This window comes from Parambassis ranga, chromosome 1 (assembly GCF_900634625.1).
Source record: "Parambassis ranga chromosome 1, fParRan2.1, whole genome shotgun sequence".
Classification (NCBI taxonomy): Eukaryota; Metazoa; Chordata; class Actinopteri; family Ambassidae; genus Parambassis; species Parambassis ranga.
The window spans coordinates 6,656,021-6,679,745 of NC_041022.1; the positions used below are offsets into that span (position 1 = coordinate 6,656,021).

The 23,725-nt window shown below is 43.9% G+C and overlaps 3 protein-coding genes across 4 annotated transcripts; 1 reads left to right on the top strand and 2 right to left on the bottom strand.

Annotated features, from left to right (window-relative positions):
• Nucleotides 1–1,225: 1,225 nt before the first annotated feature.
• On the bottom strand, nt 1,226–11,106 carry epn3b (epsin 3b). Of its 2 annotated transcripts, none has more exons than XM_028407465.1 (12): nt 10,844–11,106; nt 7,681–7,898; nt 7,403–7,561; nt 7,232–7,315; nt 6,636–6,948; nt 6,203–6,321; nt 5,546–5,632; nt 3,842–3,965; nt 3,589–3,762; nt 3,387–3,482; nt 2,758–3,000; nt 1,226–2,681 (listed from the first exon to the last, which is right to left on the bottom strand). In XM_028407465.1, the coding sequence occupies exons 2-12, from the start codon at nt 7,747–7,749 to the stop codon at nt 2,383–2,385; spliced, it is 1,767 nt and encodes a 588-aa protein (XP_028263266.1). In that variant the 5' UTR covers nt 7,750–7,898; nt 10,844–11,106; the 3' UTR covers nt 1,226–2,382. The 2 variants fall into 2 exon arrangements, with proteins under 2 accessions (XP_028263266.1, XP_028263257.1); XM_028407456.1 differs by having other exon boundaries at nt 2,758–3,051.
• A 2,188-nt stretch (nt 11,107–13,294) lies between these two features.
• On the bottom strand, nt 13,295–21,403 carry mycbpap (mycbp associated protein). Its single transcript, XM_028425278.1, has 18 exons — nt 21,358–21,403; nt 20,673–20,764; nt 20,479–20,599; nt 20,284–20,390; nt 20,012–20,189; nt 19,761–19,876; nt 19,516–19,666; nt 19,064–19,182; nt 17,495–17,595; nt 16,685–16,775; nt 16,405–16,597; nt 16,080–16,267; nt 15,848–15,994; nt 14,285–14,383; nt 14,046–14,188; nt 13,801–13,919; nt 13,600–13,718; nt 13,295–13,381 (listed from the first exon to the last, which is right to left on the bottom strand). The coding sequence occupies exons 1-18, from the start codon at nt 21,401–21,403 to the stop codon at nt 13,295–13,297; spliced, it is 2,217 nt and encodes a 738-aa protein (XP_028281079.1).
• Nucleotides 21,404–22,151: 748 nt separating this feature from the next.
• rasd2b (RASD family member 2b) lies at nt 22,152–23,636 on the top strand. The gene is made up of 2 exons (XM_028408060.1): nt 22,152–22,849; nt 22,983–23,636. Exons 1-2 carry the CDS (start codon nt 22,222–22,224, stop codon nt 23,525–23,527), a joined length of 1,173 nt encoding a protein of 390 aa, XP_028263861.1. The 5' UTR covers nt 22,152–22,221; the 3' UTR covers nt 23,528–23,636.
• The last annotated feature ends 89 nt before the right edge of the window (nt 23,637–23,725 follow it).

Below are 23,725 nucleotides of genomic sequence, written 5' to 3' on the forward strand. Positions count from 1 at the left end.
TTTAAACACATGCAGACATGCCAAGAAGACAGCTGAGGACAGATAATGCTGAAAGGCATGGATGAAAAATAAATGGAAATGCAGCATGTTGTTTTAGCAGCAGCAGGGCCCAAAGACGCTAATTTCATACTACTATGAACATTTACCCCTGAGACAGAACTTCCATCTGGCCATCTGGGAAACTAAAAGCTCAGTTTCCGGGATGAGGGGACCGCAACATTAATTTGATGTGCTGATTTAATGAATGCAAATAAGGACTAAGATGAGGATTCTGAGGGAGCTTTCACATAGGAAATTTTTAAGAATGCTGTTAGAAAGACAGAACCAGACGGTACATCGGCTGCAAAGCCGCAACCAACACAATGATTACAGTGGAACTGATTTATTAATTGGATAATTGATTGATTTTAAATAAAGAGTGGTGATCATACAAGTAAGTTCTTTCTGTCTGCCAAGTTTTCACTGACTGACTGGTTGGAAGAAAACAGTGTAAACACTGCCATCTAGTGGTGGTCAGACAAACATTCTGTTTGATTATGTCAAACATTTATCTTTGTTTTCAGGGAGTAGAATGAACACCTGGTACATCACTATTATCTGTTTATTAGTGTTAAAATGTAAAAAAAAACACTTCTTAGCGTGTTAGCTCAGAGCTTTTGGACTAAAATCCTGCTATATGTATTACTCCTATAATCATTTGTGTGCGTTATAGTGTGCAGAATTGTTTATATTTTATATTGTTATATTTTCCTGTCATTCGTTCAGGGAAGCTGTACTCAATGTGTAGACCCCTCAACCCGTACCTCATTCAAAAAAATGATACTGATAAGTTTCACCTGCGAGAGTTGGATATCAGTTCATCAATGAAGTCTGCAAATGCATTAACGATTGATTTTTGTTAAGTCCAGGCACATCACACCTCGGCAACTTCCCTTGTATCACTCGCTGTGCCCCTTTATTAAATTGTTTGCATCAAAGCAAAAAGTAAAACTTCCCACAATGCTTTGCAAACTATTGATTTGCATTTCATAGAAAATGAGTAGGGATCTAATGGTTGCACTGTGTTGCTCTCAGTGTGTCAATTACCGAATGACTGATGACTCAATGAACTTTTTTTAAATTATAATGCAAACACCATCCATTTATTAGTATAATACTTCATAATACAGCTGTATCATTCTCTTAAATACATATGTACTAAGCCTGTGTGTATCTATAGGCAGGCATTTCACATTCAAGTCCAGGTTCAGTGCAGTGATGACCAAACATCGTGTCTCCTCATTCATCTCTGACTCTCCTGTTGCTGATGAATCATTGCACCTTATTTGTTTCCCTGTACTCCTCCTCCTTTTTTTTCTCTTGATCCCACATTTTTATCTGAAATTAAGTCACTGAGCTCCCTGTTAGTTTTCCTGCCTTCTCATTTACTAAAGGTTGAATCTCATGTGAGGTGGGTGGGGTGGGGTGGGGTGGGGGGCAGAGCGATCTCCCTGAGGTCCTCCTAAACGGTGCCAACATGAACCAGCCGGGAATGCATTGTGGGTCAGCTGTAGAGACAGGCACGGGGGTCTGATAGGGGTACAATCAGTGAGGATCAGTTTTGGTCTAGATTGAGGTCTAACTTAGGCTGGTTTAGTCCACTTTTGAATCCACCTGGATCCTACAGAGCCAAACAACTGAGCTAATTCAAGACCGGATGCTAATGAGCTTGCAGGGTAAACAAAGTGATGCAAAATATATATCATCAGGTATATGCAGGCCATAGAAGGTGATTTGTTCTTGATTAGTGACACAGTTTTACACTCTCCCCCTGTGGCAGGAAGCCTAGGATCCTGTTTGACTTATCAGGGAAAAAAAGGAATTTATTTGGAGGACTCATCTCAGGTGCTCAGCAGAATCATTTGGAGTCTTGGATTTGGGTTGCATTCATGCTTTTGTCGGTGAAGCAGCAGCGGTAACGAACCTGGTGAACCTTGGTGGACAATCAAAGTGTGTGGCTTCATCCCAGTTCTGTCTCTGTGGTCTGAGGGTGCTTGATGGGGAAAAGGCATTGAAGGGACTGATGAGAAACACCCTGTTTGTTTAGTGTTGTGTACATGTTTGTCTATGCACCCTGAAGTGCGCCTGAGTGCATGTTGAAGTGTGTTTGTGTGTGTATGAGCTTTTCTTCAAGAGTTCAGGTTAAATAGCAGCTGATGTGCCTTTAGACAGACACAATTACATCTTGTCCGAGTTTGATTCACTTCAAGTGTGCGCAATGACATCAGACCAGGATCCACCTCAGGCCCAATTAGACTAGTCTCACTGTAGTTAGCATAGATTCATCCAAAATGAGTCCAGTCTCCATCTGCAGACCTGCAGAGCTTGAAAGACGCATGAGTCTCAGAGGAAAGGGTTGTGGCTGTGTGTCTGTGTCTGTGACTGAGTGCGGGCTGTTGGTCGTGGCGAGAGGGGGAGCAGCGGCTGAGGGAGGTTAGAGGGAAGGTCCAGGAGTCCAGCAGGAGGTTGTGTGAGGGAGGAGGGAATGATGGGTGGCTGGTGGAGCAGAGGGAGGGGCAGAGACGGACTGTAGGAGAGCATGTGCGGAGGCAGCGGGGAGGTGGAGGATGGTCGCATCTGATTGAGGGTGAGGCGGGGCTGGTCACAGTGGAAGGGATTGGTGGGTGATGGTGCGCTCAGACCTGTGAAGACAGACATTTGTTCACTGGAAATGTAACAATAGTAATATCAAGTGTAAGTGGATCGTTGAGCAGTTACCTAAGAGGAAGGGGTTATTGTGCGTCTTGTTAGGGGGGTTGAGGGGTATCAGAGTGTCTAAGTTGACTAGCGAGGCCCCTGTAGGTCCCAGGAAAGCCTCTGGAGTCCGACACACATGGGTAGGCGGGGCACTGAGCGGCGGCGCTAGCCGAGACAGGTCAAACATCTCCGGGCTGGCAGACTCTCGTCCATTCACCTGGGGTTTCACTGGTGGATCTGTTCCAAATGGATCTGTCCTGGAGTCTAGCCCAGAAAACAGGTCAGACTCTGGCTTTACCCCAAATAACTCTGCATCTGCACCAGGAAGAAAGGGAGTTTATTTATTTATTAAGGAAAGAAGATGCTTTGCCAGTTTAATGCTGTTACGTATGAAGCAGTAGTGCAATGTAAAAATGAGGTCAATGTGGAAGTGCCCAAAAAATGTCATGCATGAATGAAAATGGTGTAACACGTTCTGCAGACAGTGAAGTCAAAGCACCCCTAGTGGTCAAACAATATAATGATATCCTTTCTATGTTACAACACATATCATTCTACATGAATACATGTTGTTTCATGTTGGTGCATATCAAATAGTACAGATAATAAGGTATAATATAGTGTGTCCTCCAAAGATGGTACTACGTTACCTGTGGGACTGGCAGGCTGAGGAGAAGACACTTTGGGAACATCCTGTTTGGGCTTCTCCTCTTCCTGTGCTGCGAATGGGTCTGTCCCATCACCATCTGCATGGGAAAACAAAAACAGATGAACACAGCAAAATACACAATACAACGCTGATCAATGTCTGAGCATTTCATGAGCACTGCTATGTTTTCATGAGCACTGCACCTCCATCTGTTGGGCTGTCCCACACATCATTGACAGGACTGGAGGACACAGGGGCTGCTTCCCAGGGGTCTGTCGGTGTATCAGCACATGGAGCCCAAGGATTGGACGTGGTAGAGGAAGAAGGTGGCGGGCCTGTCCAGGGGCTACCAATCACAGGAGTACTGGAGTGGACTGCTGTAAGGACAACATTTGCTTTAAGTGTAGCAAAGGAGACGCCACACAGGTCTGCATGCGTCTGTGACGAGCAACTCACCTACAGAGTCCCAGGGGTCGGACGTGATGTTACAGGTGGGCTGGGCAGAGTTCCAAGGGTCAGTGGGGGGAGGTGGCGGCTCGGATGGGGGTCCAAATATGTCTACCAGGTCCAACATGGCGGACTAGACAGGGAGCAAATAAGTTTAAACATTCTCTTATCTTTTAAGAGAATGTTAATGTGGCAATATAATGCATGTGACAAACAGTTTAGAGATTTAGCAAAAAGTGAAGTTTAGACATCAGTGAATGAAACAGAATTAGGAAATAATATTTGCTGAAAAAACAGAAATGTTTTCAGGAAGCAGCATGTCAATATTTAGTTAGAAAAAAGTCCCTGATCCTACTGGCAGTTCTCATTTGGGTTTGTTTACAATGAAATATCTCAACTCGCCTACAAGAAACCAATGTTCACTTTGAACACTCACATGAAAACACATATTTAAAGCAGCAAAACACATATTTATAAGAGAACTCCTAGTTTACATCATTTGACTGGCCCATTTTTGTAAAGTCTCCAGCGTACAGCATACAGACCGTTTGGTGCTTCTTGTGTGTGGTGTTTGGAATCGTGTGTGTGTTGAAAATGAGATTACATAATGCGGTGAAAAATGTTTGGGGTAACTCAGTGTAATACTTTTTTTCAGGGCTGCGTCTCGTTGGCACTGTTTTCAGATTACACTGCAGCAGAGAGAAAGAAACTTAGGTATGACAAACATCTTTGCCACAGAGAGTGCACAGTTTAACATCGGGCAGATGTCTGCTTTTAAAAAAGGAACTGAAACCACCTACTGGACTTTTAGCCTTGGAACCAAAAAAACAAGGGTAGCATATAGCAGCTGATGCATGTATGTATGTATGTAATAGAAATACTTTATTCATCCCAAGCTGGGACATTTTGCAAAATGCATATGCTCATAACCCAGTCAGAAATATATTTTTCCACAGTTTGCATGGCTTATTGTCATTTAAAAAAGTTTTATAGGTCAGTTTATATATGTATATGTGTATGTCTGTGTTGTAGATTAATAGTATCATTTTAGGAACTAGGAAACTTCAGATATCTCTGCTAATGTAAACCAAACTGAGGAATCATTGAGACTGGATAGCCACATAAAAATGACTCCTGCTCCACCTTATATTTATATTTTATTATATATTGTACTACATTAGAGTAAAGACTACACGATGATGTAAGTCTTGTCACGTGTGTCTTTCTGAAGCCACAGATTTCCATTTCTTTGAACCAATGATTAGAAAGTACCTGGCTTTCTATGATAAGACTGACATGAATATAAGAACACCAATTACAAAGCATAAGCCCATTTACATAAGACGGCTGGTGACTCTGATTGGCTTGCTGACAGGCCAATGAATGAGGGAGCAGATGTGCTACAAGATAAGGAGTACGCTTTTAGGGAAATGTCATGCTGAGCTCAAGGTTAGAGAAGACAGAGTCATTATCATTCAGCAGGCAGCTCTTTCTCCTCTCTCAGCTCTCTACTGTTTCCCTCCCTCATTATGCTGATCTGTGTCTTTTTGTCTCATTTTCCCTCCCTATCTCACAGTCCACACCATACGCTCCGTTCTGCAAATGCCTGCCAGCAGCCGCCCACAAAATGCACACGCCCACCTTTCTGTGCAAATACACACTCATGTGCAGCAGCATGCGTGTACCTACACACATAACAAAACCAAAACTCACCTCGTGTGTCCCTGACTGGCTCTCTCTTCGGCTCTCATCCAGGGCCTTCTGTAACAGTGACTCGTCTCCTTGACGACAGCACTGCTCCTGCAGGGGCGGCATTGTGACATCATCAACATTACTTCCACGCCGCACACAAACACACACACACTGTTATTAGCAAAACACTTTTCTTTGCCACAGCCCAGCGAATTAAGAGCAGCACAAGTGGCTGTATAGAGAGCTGAAATGTGGAGAAAGAAGCTGGTTTGTTCTGATAAAGGAGAGCAGAGGTCCTGAAAAGATGGCAAAGAAAGTCATTAGTGGAGAGCTGTGTCATCAAATACACAGATAAAGGGTTAATAAATGTTTACAATAAGCTGTAGGGTGTGTGTATACCTGCTCTTGCTCCTTTTGGCTAAGGCTTTAAGCAATCAGTAGCTGTGTGTCTTCATCCATCTCTATGGTAACAGGGGAAGGAATGGCTAGCTAGATGAAGGTGGGCGAATGTTCAAATCGTCTGTAACATTTCCATTAGTGGAATCATCAAGAGGCAATGAGACACGTGTGGCTCGTATACTGAGGAACAATGTGTGTGTAGACAGAGGCAGGGTTATCATACTAGAGGAGTTCAAGGAGAATGCACATTATGACAGTACCATATGTGTGATGTTTTACCTTCTGACTCTCCTCCCTGCTCATGGCTAAGGCCAGCTGGAGCTGCAGCTCCTCCTCCCCGCTGGTCTGAGGCCGAGCCTGCTCCAGGTCTGAGGCAGCGCGTGGAGATGAGGACGAGGCTGCAGAGGCAGTGCGTGAGGGAATAAAAAAAAATTGTCAGATTGATGTAGGGATGCATGAACAGATGCACCGAGGAAAGGAGCGCAGGAAGTGTGGGTCTGATTTGAATATTTTTAGGCCCACGCTGCAGTATTGATAATCTATGTGCTGGATTGTCTAAAGTGCTGGGCACCAGCACAAAAAGCATTTCATTAGGGATAAGCCTGAATGCTAATGTGTATTTTTAACTCTTGATCTATTTATTCACAGATTGACAAAATACAAAAGAAGCTGTTCATTGCTCCAGATAGGGTCTGACACCAACAGCACTCACAGTTGAAGGAGGATGGAGAGCCTCGCGAGCGGCTGAATTCCTCCCCGTACAGCACCGCCATGCTGGGCTGACTTGTGCGTCTTCCTGGGTGGTAAGATGGGGGTATGCCTCCGTAAACACCCCCACCACCACCACCACCACCACCGCCGCTGCCTCCCCCAGCCATTCGCTCCTTAGTCTTTAGGGCTTGACTCCTCTCCTGGCGGAGCCGCTCCTCATCCCGAAGGAGACACACAAGCTGGCGTGCCTTTTCCCTCACGTTGGCCCCTTGGTCTCTACCATCACGGTCCACATACTGAAAGTCACGCAGCGTCTAAATCACACATTTAAAAAAAAAAAAAAAAAAACAGCAAATCAGGGTACAAAAATTGTTGCCTTTTTATATATTTTTTTGGAATGATTCCTTTATTTTAATGATTTAATTGTGCTTGTGAATTAGTCACATTGGTTGTTTACTGTATTAAGTATATAATGAGTGGTTGTCAAGGTAACAAGTCGCAATGATCCCATTGACCCATAAATAATAATTATCACGCAGCTCTCTTGCTGAGAGGTTTAAATTACTGAGGCTCCCTGTCGGAGGTCCAGTCTAATACCTGAATAGTGAAGGCGTTCTCACGGCACTGCTGGGCCACTCTTTCCGATCCTGTCTTCAGCAGGTAATCCAGCAGAGTCAGAGCCTAAAGTCAGATGCAGATTACCACACTGATACCAAACTGTAAGGAACAAAGCAAGAGATGAGACTGAGAGGACTTTCATGAGCTCACCTTGTAGACGTGTCTCCAGTTCTTGCCGCTGTCATTGAGGCGTTTCCACACCATGCCCATGACCTCAGCAAACGCCACCACATTGAAGGTCAGGTCAGCAATCTCTGACATGAGGGATGAGGATGGGCCCCAGGGATCGTTAGAGGTGGCTTCACGAACCTGTACATTAATTTCACACATGTGATGCTCTTTGTCTTTAAAAGTGAGAGAATGACCTCAGCGTTTACTCGGCTGTGTATACACACATGAACAACACTCAGAGACTTTCTTTACAATACCTTTATCTCTGCTTCTGAATAGTTGTGCACAATATTCTTCACCTGCCGACGCAGGGCTGAGGTTGTCATGGTGACAGGTGATGGAAGATGTGGAGGGGAAAAGAAGTGGAAAAACAAATACCCAACAGGTTAAGAGGAGAAATGGGGGAAGGAGGAGAGGAGAGAGGTTGCTATGCCAATGAAGGCTCCTCTTGTCTGTCAGGAGTTACAGGATGCCCCTGTAAGGAAGAGACACATGTATGAATAGACTGCTTCTTAATCTTAAGGCTTATCAAGACAATGTATCCTCTTTAATCAATTAATAGTTTCTGAAAAACTGTTTAGTCTGAACCAGCAGACATCACTGGCATTTCTACTAGCTTGGCTAAAATGAAAGCTGCACTGTTTGATTTATTTCTTTGCTATCTTTGTCAGTAAGAAAACACCGAGTGATTTAAACAATGACTGATGATAACTGACTGAAAAGCTCACAAAGAAGTAGGTCACACTAAAGCTCTGGCACTCAGGTGTCTGATGAGGCTTCTTGGTAGCTTATTTTAATCAGGCCAGCACACACACACACAACCCATTTTTCTCCTCCAAATTCATATTTCAGCGAGGACACGAGGGAATTGATCATTAAGGGTTCCTGTGATACCTCTTTTTCTGCCTGCGACCATGAGCCTCCACTGACACAGAACATAATTAACCCACTAAACCAAAGCTGGACTAGTGTGACCCCACAAACCTGAAGCTCCTCTCATCATTCATCGGCTCACAAAACTGTCAGATGATTAGAAATACGAGTGTTTTTTTGCCTTTATCAGAGGAGCAGAAAGGATCAAATTACAGCACAGGATAAATGAAAACATACCGGCTGAACACAGCGTCGAGACACACTTATATAACAAATGGCTGGGCAGTATAATCACAACAAGCTTAGTTATGTCAATCAATAATTCATAAAGCGTGTGATACATTTAATGTAATAATAATAATTGTGAGTCATAACTCATGGCAGCGGCTATAAACTGTTTTGTTTTGAATTCATATTAATCTAATAATGTCTACTTTTTGTTATCTATTGACTGTGACATGCAGATATGAGAAGAAGCGGCTCCTGGCCACAGAGTCCTGCTGCCAGAGGTTCGTCTGATTGCAGTTAAACTAAGATCTGTTTTGTTTATAGTGGAATGAACAACTGTTTTCACACTGTCAGTTTTCTCAATAGACCAGAAATAATACATGGAAACATGTGATGTAGACTGTCAAAGCAGAGCTACAACCTTCTGTCAATTATTAAACTGCATTACTATTTTTATTATAGCCTTATAATATGTTAGGCATTTAATTATTCTGATTGATGTACAGTAAAAAACTAAAGATCTCAGTTGCTATAATCATGTCTCTTTCCAGTTAAACTACTGCCTCACAAAGGCACTGGAGCCAGTTACAGGACAGGATGTCTTGTCCTGCTGAACAGCAAACCTCAGCAGAAGCACAGAGGACCTGAGACACACACGGCAGAGACAGAGACCTCAGAGAACTCAGAGAGGACGACAAACCTCAGAGCTGTCTGTGCATGTGCAGGAGGCAGGCAGAGAAGAGCGAGAGAGCACGAAGGGCAAAGAGAAGAAGAAGGTAAAGCTCAGCAACTTCCACCGGTATCACCTTTCTGCACAATCATCTTCAGCTCGCACACTCACACGTGGCCCTCTATACCCTCAAAGGTTGTATCCATTCATCTGAGCCTCACACTACAACAGATACACTGTGGGAGGAATCTGACCACTATGTGTGCAAATACAGAAGGCAAAGAGCAGGAATCCAGAGCAAAAAGGATGAAACAGTCTGAGGAAAGGTATTTGTAAATGCCCAGAGAGAATTCAAACCCTGTTTGACTATTTCTACAGGTGGTTGGTTCACACATTGTTGGTTCACAGCCTCCCAGGGCCCATCGCTACGAAGAGAATGAGAGTTTTTACACAGATCTTTTCCTCTGAATTATGCCATTTTAACTATAAAAAACTTTTTACCCAATAAAAATCAGTATTTATACTCATGACTTTCCTTTAAGTCAGACCTCTGACTAAAGAGTCAGACCTCTGAGTATAAATTTATTTCCTAACCTAATTATTCTATTAAGTTTTTTCCTCTGAATCTATTTGAATTGAATTATTTTTCTCAATATTGAAGTTTTAGGTCCAGACGTTTATTATAAAATCAAGTCTTGTTCCCCCTGAATTATGATTGTCCTTAAGATTAAGTCATTATCTTCCACACGTCAGAGACAAACACACATACATACACAACACATCACGTTACCCCGATGTATACAATGTACAGTATTTGTTGATGTTACTACTTATTTCCAATGTGTGTATTCACTGATCAAGTCTACACACACACAAACTGTGGAGGAGCTGTGGGTGAGCAACAGGACGACTCTGACAGCCCCGTGGAGGTTTCACCAGGACATGGGCTCTTTTTATGACTCACAGTCTAATGCAGTTCATTCAAATGACTCATCTGAGAGTAATAATTCAAACAAAATGTCTCTGGTGCACAGAGCAATTAGTCATCTGATTAAATAAATCATTAACTCAAGATGTGGCTCATTCAAACAGTACACCTGACTTAATAAACCTCCTAAGGATGACAGTCTGATGCGTCAATTTGCTCAAACACGCAATGTACGTCACCCCGTCGTCCACGTTAGCTGATGCGCATGCGTGCTGAGGAAGCAGGTGTAAGCCGTATTTTTCGGGGAATTAGGTTCTGGAGCAGGCAGAGATAACTACTTACTTGGGGTTATGCTAAAGTCAGATTAAGCATGACTGGGTGGGATTAGGGATGACGGTTAGGGCATCATTTGCCCCAGAATCAAGTCCGAACCACTGGACTCGAACGCAAACGTATTTTTCAGGTGTCAATGTGTAAAAGAAGAGGAGGACGCCTATAGTGGGTCTACATAATGCACCCCTTTCCCCCCCTCCAGCGCACACGCACACACACGCCCCCTCTTGCGGTGGAATCCCTGCGCGCTTTGCCATGTGTGGCACGGATTCCTGTGCAAGGCCACTCACTGCCGGAGTTCATACATCAGCACCTGCCTCACTCTGAATCCGTGTGCTCGTATAGAGGCAGAGACGTTTCATAAAGATTTAAACAGAGTCCTGCTTACCATGTCCACCTCTCGTGTGTCGCCGTGTCCACTGAGCATCCTCGCCTCTCTGCCTTCCTCATCTCCAGCTCCTCAGCGTCGATAATATCCGCGCCGCTGGAATCGACTAAACTGAGCAACCACAATTATCCTCTCCGTGTCTGTATCCGGGTAGAAAGCGACACTGAAGAGCCGAGCAGTGAGTGTTTTCTCTCCTGGATGTCCAAAAATTCAGGCCTACCACCCCCTGGATGATGCGAGCCGCTCGGCCAGGCAGCCAGTGGTGAAATCCGCATAGGACAAGGATAAGCCACAGCACACGGCTCACTCACCCCCCACTCTCTCACTGAGGCAGCCCCGTCCACACACGCATACAGCACCGGCAGGCCAGGCACGCAGAGAAAACACAGCAATCACAACCGGGAGCGTAAAAGGGAGGCGGGGACGGGGGGCGCGTCGTTTGCACAGTCAGCGGTAGCTACTATCATCATCCCCGCTGATGGGAGCGTGAAAGAGTGAATGAGACAGAACAAACGTTACTCCAGATCACACAACAGCTTTATTGACGTCACAACAGAAGGAAGTTTTACAACATTTTTGTTTTATTCATATCCATTAGTGTGCATGAAGTTCATCCATCAGGTCGAACATGTTGTCCACTAGGTCGTCCACCAGAGCATAAACCTGCCAGAAAAGACGTTTACAGATGTAAAAGAATAATGATACAAACTCACTTTCCACTTTCATTTCTCATCATTGCACGGCTGACAATAAGTAATAAATTCATTATCTGTATCTTTCGGGGCAACATGGGACTTGTTGGTGTCATATTTATGTCAGAGCTGTCTTGTGATGTCATATATCCTAGCATGCCTTAACACATTCATTCATTGTCTGTCAGTTATTGTCTCCTATTACTAAAAGAGGTAATAAGAAGTGAAGAGGTGAGAGGGTGGAGAGTGTCAGGAGTGTTGTGTGACAGAAGAGTGCCATCAAGAATCAAAGGAAAGGTGTACAAGACAGTGAGAGCAGCCATGCTTTATGGTGGACAGGATTAGGAATGACCACATCAGAGGGACAGCTCACGGTGGCTGTTTTGGGGACAAAGTCAGAGAGAACAGATTGAGATGGTTTGGACGTGCGGAGGAGGGATAGCGGTTCTATTGGTAGAAGGATGTTGAATGCGGAGCTGACAGGCAAGTGGTCAAGAGGTAGGCGAAACATATGGAGTGCGGAGCATAGAGACAGGTGGAAGCAGATGTAGCGACCCCTGATGGGAACAGCCAACAGTAGAAGAAGAAGACAGTGCTACCTCCTATCTAAGATCAAGAAAGGGCTCAGTGGACACACTTGTGACTCTGAGGAGTGCTTTGGACACTGGCCTCTACAAAGAATGGCTCTGTAAACGTAGCCAAAAACACATGAATCACCTTTGTGTATCTTTCCTGTATGCATACTCTGCCATTCATGCTACTATACTTTCCTTAATTACCTTAAGGTCGTAGTAGAAGTCCTCATTACAAGTCTAGTACAATCTGATATTGATGCACTATATTTGAAAGATAATTAAATGACTTGCCTTATTGTGCAGGAGCCTTGTGTAAATCGCCTCCAGCTCTTCCTGGTGTTGGTCATCAGAAGGTTGTTGAGTGATGGGTTCTGGCTGAATATCTATCTGTGAGGAGGACTGCTTCCTTTGCTTTTCCTTGGACTGCCTCCCAACCTCCTCCCGCCTTCTCCCCTTTTTTTTGCTCTCCTTTGTACACAGGATGAAAAACAGACGGACAATGTTATCGTTTGCAGAACATGCAGGATGGTCACAGAGCTCCTGCAGTGATTTAATTGGTGTCTCTAGCATCTCACGTCATGAAAAAACTGCAGTCAGTTGGATGTCCTGTACTGGCAGAATTAACATATAGCTGTGGTTGCATCTGCCACAGATGGCTTGGATCAGTCCAGGTGCTATTATTTCACACCCTGGGCAAATAGTCGGTGAGCAGGTGCACAATTTCACACAGTGTTCTGTTACCATGGCATCCTGTGTGAGTAATAGCCTGTACCTTACCTCTGACTCAACCATTACACAGAGGAGAAAATCACTCGGCAAAATATGGAGTCATGCAGACAAAAGCTGTGTCTCTGGTTTATTCTAAAAAGCTTCTGATGGTGGACAACAGAGGGCAAACCATTAAGAGTGAAGATGAGAGCAGCACCATAGCACAGCGGCTCATCATCTTTGAGTCCACATCCTCATTAAGGTTCCGATTTGTGGATATAATGAGGATGGGTGCACCGTGGATGGAAGCAGGAAAACAACCATGCGCTCATTATCTCACTTTCACCAAAAATATACACATAATGGAGAGAACTGAATTTGCAATGGTTGTTTTCATAATTTGTAAAAGCACACACAAACTGACACACTAATGTACACCGAGGAGTAAACTTTCTTTGAAACTAGCCCTTACAGCATTATGTTGCTGTTGTATGCTTGCTGAGAGCATGGCAGGAGGTGGCCGAGTGTGTGTGGAGGCAGTCAGTAGTAACACGAGCAGGAGCCTGATGAATGACAGATCAATGAATGAGGAACTGACAGCCTGTTTGAAGTGCTGAAGGTGACTCATGTTTGCTTCAGCTGAAGTGATGTGTCACATCGTATTCGTGCCCATAATTAAGATACCTTTGACTCTGCTGCCGCTCTGCGGCAACACATCTGGTGATTTTCCATCTCTGTATTCATAAAGGCAGGACACACTAACATTGTATTTCCTTCTCACCTGCACTGGTTTTTCACTTGTCGATGTATTGGACTCTTCTTTGTTTTCCTTTCTGGACCCACTCTTTTCAGCTGCTCCATCCTTTTTGCCACTCTTTACCTCTTTGTTTACGGCTAAATCTGTGATGTAACAACACAGTCTTTAGCAAAACTCCACAAATTCAATAAACACCATTACTAATCCACACTATCTAAGTCTCACCAGCGTCACTGATTGTGGGTTCGTCAATCCAGGTGTTTCTCTCTGGGAGGCCAAGAATGTTTCTGAGCCAAACGGCCTCAGAAGCCATGGCATCAAGCATTTTCCTCCACAGCTGCTGCCTGTAGGGGGCACCACACACCACCAGACCTTATCGACTTGTTACATGGAGTGTGCCAGGTGTGTATGTGGCAGAGCAAGATGTTAGGAAAGCAAAGCTACATGACTCATATGTGTGCATGCATCACCCTATTGCAGCAGCTGTTAAAGGGTGGTGATTCAGTTCAAAGGGTTCAGAAAGCTGCAGATACAGATGGTTGAGCCGCACCAGGCCCGCTTCTCTGGTGAGGGAGGCCTGAGTAGACTCTTCATTAGGCAGAGACAGCACAGCCTTAAAAACAATAACAGATATTATCTCCATTTATCCGATCTGGCATTGATTACTTACAGCAAACAAACAGTAAAAGCAACATCATAACGTCTCTACCTGTCGGAGTGCATCAACAGAGAGATCCCAGGTGTGCTCTGAACTCACTTCTTGCCAAAGACTCTGTAGGCCCTCCACTGGCTGATGGAGGTACTGCAACTAAAACCATGGATAAACTTTAAAGATGCAATTTAAAAACAATTCTGAATACACAGTCATCTTCTAACATAAGAACAATAATGTATTATGCTACTGATTATTGTTGGGCAGTGATGTCTGTACAAGTAACAGTTACACACTTAAATACATATCTCAGTAGTGTGGTAACATCACTATTTTTATATATACTTTATTATTAGCAGAGCTCTTTCATTGAAGTTGTGTGGTTGTATCCAGACAGGCTAAATTTTTCCAAACACTTCTGAAACATTCTGTCATTACTGGAAAAAGGAACAGATGAGTATGGGTCATCATACACCGACACACTGTGTGCTTTCTGTGTAGCTGACAGGAGCAGTGCTGCAAAACAGTCATGTTGAAAACTAATGACCCTTCTTATATAAAAAGAGAAAGATGGCAAAGGGAACCTGTAACCTGGAGAACAGACAGGAATTGACGAATCAGGTATCGCCATGGCAACAACAGAAGAAGAAAAAAATGTGCTCAGTGCTTAGAGTCCAAGAAACTCCACTAGAAAGTTGTGGGGTCAGTCAAAATGACACACAATTCCACACACACACACACACACATACATCATGATTGGTTAAATTAAAGAACCTACAGTAGTGTTTGAAATAGTTTGGAACGTTTTAATCAAGAATTGTTTATGTGATGTGTATGGCTGTGTGAAGGAGAGTAATGATTCTCTCTCAATGATCGGCATGATGTCATTCATTCACTGCTAAGGCACACTTTGTGGTAATAAAATGTGATCATGTGAGAGAACTGTAATGGTCCTAACGTGATGACAAACGTGACTCAAAGTGTCACTCATGTCAATTATTGGTCACATGGGGCTCAATAGGAGAGAATACTTCGATGTTTATGTGCAGTCGCGCTTTTCAGTGCTGGTTTCATATATACTAAAGTGTATAAAGTGTACTTAGCTCCAGTATTCACTGAAAAGAAATCCAATCAGCCACTCAATTAACCCAATTACAGCCAGGTTCCAATTTTACTGCCACGACATAACCTCTATTGTACAGTGTGGAGGCAACAGTGACTGGTTTCAGACATTAGCAGTTATGATCTATTATTGATTAATGAGCCAACATGAATTACGTTGGAAATAATATAATTGCAGTGTTTTAAATTAATGGGGACTGATGTAAAATTGTGTTGGGTAGAGAGGCAGCTGGAATGGGCTGATGACACTCTCAGCTCTACAGCCAGTGAAATGTCAAAAGGAACAATACAGTGAATGGATCCATCAGGTGGTGTGGCAGACTGAACTAAATGTGAACAAAAAGAGAAATGTGCGATGCATCAAGGCTACATGAAACTGGGTTACACAAATAAGCAATGTATGTATGAAACAAGTAGCAAAGAAACTTCACTTATCAGTGAGGAAAGTTTAAACAGGTCGCCTATGGAAGTGAACTGCGTCCACCTGCGTGTAGTTACCTTGGGATTTTTGCTGAGAAATTGTTGCTCTTTAGTGAGCACTTTAGAGAGCTCTGCCGGGGAGCTGGGTCGTTCTGGTGTGCGTACCCCCTGCAGCACCTCATCCACTATTGACTGAGTCATTTTCAACAGTACTCTCGTTTCCAGCTGCTCAGACACAGAGAGAGAGAAAAGAATCACTTTAAATGAAGACCTCAGTGCCAATGAGACAAAGGTTTACCTGCCAAACTACCTCTGTAAGAAGCCTCTGGTCTGCGGTTTTGTCCGGGCACAGAGCCACTCCTTTCAGAGTGACCTGCATGGAGGCTCCTTGCAGCAGCAGAGGATAGGTGTTAAGCTGCCAGAGCTCAGTTTTGATACCTGGTTCCTTTGACTTGAATATAAACTCCACCTGCTGGGTGGCACCTGGAAGAATCACACCTGAAGGGGAGGGAGGGAAAGCATAAGAGCCATTTGAGTGCTGGTTGAGCGATATGACAGGCTGCCATGTTGGCAAACACTGTGTGACGTACGAACGGCCGCAGCAGGTGCTCGATGATGTTTTTGTGTGTGCTTACTAGAGGAGGAATCGAAGTAGAAGTGTGGAGTCTTTGTTTGTGAGTGCAGGCTAGGGAAGCTGCTTGGCACGGAAAGCTGCTGCCAGCTGTAGAAGATGGCTGTAGTGCCCTCATTATGTAGCTCCAGGTGGGATGAGGCTCTTTCTGCTGTCTGTGCCTCAAAGATCACTGTGACACAGATCCCCACTTCTCCCTGATGAACAAGTTTTGGAGAATGTCAAAGGAAATAAGTGCATGTGGCAAAAGTGGGAAATGTTGCATCCAACGGGCTCCTCTGTACCAAGTTAATAGAGGAGTTTCCAGTCCAGCTAGCGAGCCGACCCCCAAGCCTCAGAGCAGGAACCTGCAGAACGTCCTCATACAAGGGTTCACTGTGAAGGACAATAAGAAAGCAATGACAATTTATTCAGGCATACATTATAGAGTAAGATACACTCATACTCTTCAACCTCATTTTACAATTTGTGTTTCTGTGTGTTCACAATCTGAGTGAGTGAACATAGAGACACATAAGAGGTATAGTAGGTATAGCTTTCTTTTTGTCATACAGTCCTGAGCCCCACTGCCACTAGCCTGGCCAGCCATCCTAATCCTTTTTCCATTCCATACAGAGAATTAGTTTGGTGCATGGGTCAAAAGCTTGTGGGTCTGCACGTCCTCAACCCCATATCAAGTCTCAGCCTTAATATGTGATATCAGCTTAGCATCAGAAAGCTGTCGACACAGAGATCTGATCACATCATATTTCCTCAACTAATTAGTCAGTTGAATTCTGAACTGATGAACTGAACTGATAACTCTCCGGCTCTAGTTTTTGCGCTGCTGCAAAACTATGTGGACTTGAGGTAGGGCCCTTCAATAGTGCTGACAAAAGTAAAGAAGCAACGTCAAGTCAAGAAGGCACAAACACATAGTGTTCAAGAGAAATTTCTTTAGTGCTGTCTAATGTTTGTCGGCCTATAGACAGAGTGACTGATCATTCAAATAGGGAGAGCACTGTCCTGATTTATATATATTGTGTCCACACAACACTGCTCTTTATTTAATAAGAATTATGATCAGTAAGGCAGAGGAAATATTTATTTCTTACAAGGTCCTCTTTGTCTCCTTGTGCTCTTTGTCCTCTGGCTGTTTCTTTGCTGAGGGAATGTATGGCTTGCTGGAACCCATCACCTCTAGTCCACTGATGTCCTGGAAAAAAGTGACACAGAGAGTGGTGGTTGTTTAAGGTAACATTCAACTTCATATGAGCGTTCAACATTCAGGGTTTTGTTAATAAAACATAATAGCCAAGGTTCTGCCCTGTCAGCCATGGGGGGCAGAAGTATGTGATCATCCAACCAAAATACATCAGTTTGCATCAGCACTGTCCTTCAACCTGTTCCAAGCAACTGTTTGAGGGGCATGTATACATTAATAGTACAAATGAAGGCAAAACTTCACCTCTCCTTCCTTGTTTACTACTTATCCCCTCTGTTTTCTTTTTTCGTGACAACCTCTCCATGTCTCTTTTTCTCTTTGCACATATGTCACAAAGCCAAGGACAAGTTAGCCACTGACAGGACAGTCTGTCTCTGTTTCTGTTGTTGAAAGTACTTCAGTACCCAACAGCATCGCATTATCCACCAGCACAACAGAACACATAACAACAATTTTCTCTCACTTCACCAACACATATGTGTGCATGTGTGTGTGTGTGAAAGACAGAATGGACAGACATGGAGAGAAGATACCAGCTGAGACCACAAAAAATGAATAAATTGTCCTATAATCATAACCTGTTACTTCGGCTGTTAATCGGATAAATTGGGAACTGGCTGTGATAGAAGTGTATTGTGTGTTAAGTGTTTATCCCAGACCCTCCTACCTCTGCTGATTGACTCATTACGATGCACAGAAAGCCGTGAAGCAGATTCTGTCCCTTTACTTAGCCTCACTTACCCCACAGTGCTGCTCTATGACTGGGCACGTTCAAAGATTTCATAACCGTACCTTTTCTCCATGTATGTGAACAGCCATTAATATGATGAGGTGTGTGTGCAGGTGTGTGTGCGCGCCCCTGAGCCTGCATGCATGTGTGTATTTGTGTGGACGTGCAAGCTGTCTGCCTTGCCCATGTACTGCTGTTTGTTCCCTGTACAGAAAACCCAGAACAGTGTGCCCAAGGCTGGATGATCACAGGCTGTTTGTGAAGATACAGGCTGATTATGAGCAACTCGCAGCTCCAGCAGGCCGAGACGCAGTGTCCTGAGGGGTGTGAGTCGCTTCAGCAGACCAAATGCTCCAAAAAGTGAGTTGTTTGCAGCAAAACAACATACATGAAGAAGTTATCACTGTAGGGCATATAAAACTTGTTTGTTGCACACAAGTAAAAAAAATCCATCATATTATAGTGGTTTTCAGTAGTGGCAGCTACTTGGCAGCTGATACAATTTGCATCAGCCAACACCCTTCTGGACTTGTGAACTCTCTGACAGTGCTGAGATGCAATTGTCCCTTATCCAAAAGAGTGGTACATATATCTTTCTACCCACAAACTTACTAAACATTTCCAATTCACACTCCAGTAATAACAATAACAAAGCCATAGATACTAGAATTTGAGCAAAAAACTTATCACTATTGACTGTGATGAAAAATTGAATAAAATGTGTCTTACTGGCTTTTTGATGTCCATGTCCTGCAAAATGTCTCGTACCTCCTGGTACTGATGTTGCAGATATGCGCTCTGGCTCCAAGTCCGAGAAAATGGACGCATAGTCTCAGAGCAAACAAGTCCTGAATGGAAAAAAACAAAACAAACAAAAAACAATCCCAAACAGGGAGAACACAGTTACTCTTGTGGAGAAGGAGACAGCCAAAGTATTTATTTGTATTTAGAGTATTGTGAATAATGAGTAATGAGTAATAGTGAATGGATTTTTTTTTAATTCAACATAAAAGGGAAGTCCTTTTTTCAAATTTGGGACACTGTTACATTTCTGATGGAAAACGAACAGGGTCATGGAGACCACCAGGGGGTCATGGAGACCACCACTGGGTCATGGAGACCACCACGGGGTCAGGGAGGAGGTAGGAAAAGGTGAAAATGGAGACACAGTGTAGGTGTACCAGATTCCTGGCGTATGCTGTTCGGCTGTCCTACAAATGTGACCGCTTTCCGTCTGCCCTGCTCGGTCTGAGTCAGAGTGGCTCTGATACCACTCATTTCATCTCCATAACGCTGCGGGAGACACCAAAACTCACTTCCCACATGAGTACCCTGCAGAAGAAAAGATATGTGAGTGAGAAACGACTAGAAAATCTTTTTAGTCATCAGAGGACAGAGATACTCTGATAGCAACTGTGTGTCATACATATCCAAAGTGGATGAGTGGCATGACTCTGTTTAGTAATTCCCTCTGCTCTTGAGTTTCTCTAAAATGGCTAGCTTGATTCATCAGCAGGTTCTCGACTGACCTGTCGAGCACATCTTGACATGAGACAGACAGAGAGGTAACAATGTTAACAAATTGAAAATGGCCGCAGTTGTTTACAGGTAAAGCTACAGGTAAAGATAACGACGATCATCCCTTCCGCAGACTGATGTTCTCTCTAATCAGCTCACCAGATAAGACGTTCTGCTGCTGCCTGCGATGTCTCATATGTTCATCCCAGTGCTGCAGGGCATTACTCTGGATGTTTCTCTGGTCGGAAGTAATGCCCATCCTCACAGCTTCGGAGTGCCGCCTCCCTATGACTTCACATGGGAAAACACCTGTGGACTTTGGTATTCGCTTCGCCAACTGGTTGGTAGAGGGAGGACAGAAGGAAGCTAAGGTAACTAATGTAGCCAAATGTTCCATTTTTAGTGTGCGTCAGTGCAAGTTATGGATTTACTTCTGTCTCCCCTTTAGCCTCCAGGTAACTTCTGAAATCGTCTAAGCTGCCAAGGATGCTGTGTGAAAGAATCATCCCATGGTCATCAAACCGAAGCCCCTTTGGAACTGCACAGAGAAGTGCGAGGGTTAAAACAGACAATATCAATATCTTTGTTTTGATTTGTTATTGTTCAAGAAGGAAAAACTAAACAACCTGTGCTGTCCAGATTGACAGGTGGAACCACCATCTCTCGCACGGCATTTCCAACTTCATCACGCACACACGCCATGGGCGCCGGTTTATGACGACTCTTGGGTGGCTTCGGTGTATAACTCTGAACACACAATTTACACTTTAAATAGGCAACCAAAGAGAATTTCTAAAAACATGATGAAAATTGAGGTTACCTTGGTCAGGTGGATGCCCCCACCTTTATGAACCCGATCCTTGAAAGGGTCATCATCCAAAATGGACAGCTTGTCTGTTTTCTTCTTGGTTTCTGAAAGAGAGGAGACTAATGACAGACAGTGATGTAAAGGAGTAGGTGGTCCTTCCCTCCTTCTCTAATGTTACATTGCTTTTATTTGTGAAAAGAGGCTCTGCAGAGCTTCATTGTGCACAGAGGACACTGATGCACACACAGACACAGACACGGTTATACAATCCTGTTAATTTCTCTTTTTCCAACAGAGCTTGATTACAGTTTCCATAGCCACAACCAGAACCACTAGTCCTTGGCTTTTGTAAAAGACAGAGATTCAAGGTTTCTCAGATGAAAGCAGGGAATGCATTAGAGAGCACTTCATTTTTAAATGGACTTTTAAAAAGCCATTGGCAGTGACTCCGTTTGTGTGTTTCTGTTTCCTGTTTAAGGCATTAAATCCGCATTATTGCTTGGGTTTCATAAAAACACTGCAACTGTAAACAAACTCGTTCTTAACGTGAGCAGCCTGTTCAAAAAGTCGGAGCACTTTCATATAGCAACACGAGGTGCTAAAGCCCTAAAACATGCTAAAAACATTAGCATGCAGTGAACAGACAGAGACATAAAGACATGAAGTGAAAATGAGACACGGGAGTTTAGACGCTGACCAGAACGAGGGCTGAAATCTTTCTTCCGTGACTCGTCGCCGTTCATTTGCTCTAAATATGTTCAATGCAATAATGCTAATGGTAATAACTGCTGATGTTGTTGTTTGTAGGATACTGCTGAGTTAGCTAAGCTAACACAGCACCTCAGCTAGTAGGCTGTGTTGTCTCCAGTGGTAACCATGGTAACGGACGCTTCAAAACCGGAACGACAGCAAACATTTCTTTTTTTTTCTTAATAACAAATAATATAAAATAAAATAATATAAAATAATATTTTTCTTTCTTTCTTGCTAAGTTTTCACTGACAATTTCTATTTAATTTGTTTGTTTGTTTAATAATAAAAGTAAAAACAGACAAAAGCATTTTCTTTCTTTCTTTCTTTCTTTCTTTCTTTCTTTCTTTCTTTCTTTCTTTCTTTCTTTCTTTCTTTCTTAAGCTTTAAAGAACAAATGGTTTTTTTCTTTGCTTCTGGTCAAACAATAACAACAATAACAATTTTCTTTCCTTTTTTCTTTTTTTCTTCTTGCAGATTACATAAGATATTAATAACCATCATCATCATCATCATCGTCCTCGGGGGGTTTCAGAAACATCCCAGGGGGGGATCATGTAAGTAGACCGACCTCTGCTCTGCTCGGCCGTATAGCCTACATTATGTCAAAACACTGTGTTCTCCTGGAGAACACAACAAGCTCTCTGTCAATCAGCATGACGCGGGCAAACCACGGGGTTTAGGATAGTCTATATAAAGACACCAAGACATCAGCCACCTCACCTCACAGGCGCGAGCAGGCCTATAAAACGTCAGCTCGCTGACTCTGCCCACTTCGCAACTTGCACGGAATCATCAGTCAGCATCAACGATGGAAGTGGGTAGCATCTCCACGGGCGCACCCGCCACCTCCATCCCTGCTCAGCACCAGCTCAAATGTTCCGCCACAGATTCCCCCCAGCTCCATGGAGCCACGGAGGGACAGTGCGCCGGTTCTTCCAAAGTGTTACTGGCTTACAAAAACGCATCGCAGCATCTAAACTCATCAGGAATAAAAGCGGGTTTAGGGATCCTTAAAACTGCCACGTCTCAGTGGAAGCAGGAGAAGAAGACACGCTCGGGACCAGGCGTAAGACAACTGTCCACAAACAACAACGGTCATCCTTGCAAAAGATCCCCGCTGGATCAGCTGGCAGCGCTGGTTCTACACGGCCAGGCACGGCATCGCCAGATTGGCCAAGGGAACCGACAAGATCCTCTTTATTCTACTAAGCCGCAGAACTGTAAGCGCATCGTGGTTCTTGGTGCGCCACGGGTCGGCAAGACCTCCATCCTAAGAAGATACCTTCGAGACGGATTTGTGGATGAGTACAGTCCCACCTCTGAGGATTTCCTTAGGAAACTGTTCCGTATTCGCGGCGAGACGTACCAGATTGACATCCTGGATGCGTCCAGAGAACGGGATTTCCCAGCCAAACGGCGCCTGTCTATACTCACTGGTGCGTATTTGCCTCTTAAAACTGCTGATATTTAGGGCATAATAGCTGTGCCTGTGTGATACGTGTGTGCGTAATTCTCTTTATAGTGATGTGCATAAATATGACGTTTCTTTATTTCTTTTTTTCTCCACAGGAGACATTTTTCTTCTCGTATTCAGCCTGGATGACCGGAGCTCTTTCGAGGAGGTGTGCGCCCTGAGAACGGAGATTCTCTCTGCTAAATCCAAGCTCACCAAAACCTCTGCGACAGAGCATTGCGCACAGCAACGCGTTCCCCTGGTGGTCTGCGCCAACAAGGTGGACCTCCTGGAGTCAGAGAGAGACATTACTAAGGCAGAGATCCTCAAAGCAATCGGAGATGACTGTGCGTATTTTGAGACCTCTGCAAAGGACAGCACTAATCTCGAAAAGGTCTTTGAGACTCTGGCCAAGCGCGGAGGACTTCCTACTGAAACTGGCCCATCTCAGCACAGAAAAGTCTCCCTCCGCTCGTATCAGGCGATGCGGACGGGACGCATGGCCGGGAGGGGGAGTCAGGCGCCGGGAAGAGATGATCCCTGCGGCACCCTGTACCCACTAGCTCGTAGGCCGAGTTTTAGCACGGATCTCCGCCTCGTTGTTGGACCAAATGCGTCAACAAAGTCCAGCAAAAGACTAGAGAGGTGTCAGATTCAGTGAGAGACAATGAGAGACACTTGCAGAGCGATTAAAACAACTCATAAAGACTGATATCCACAGGAGATTGTGAGATTGTGAATTTGAAATAAAATATTTTTTAATAACATGATTACTTGATTAATCATTTTATTAAATACACTGTGCATGTGTGTGTGTGCTACCCCTTCCAAACAACTGTGAAGGAGAAAGTGGGTGGAT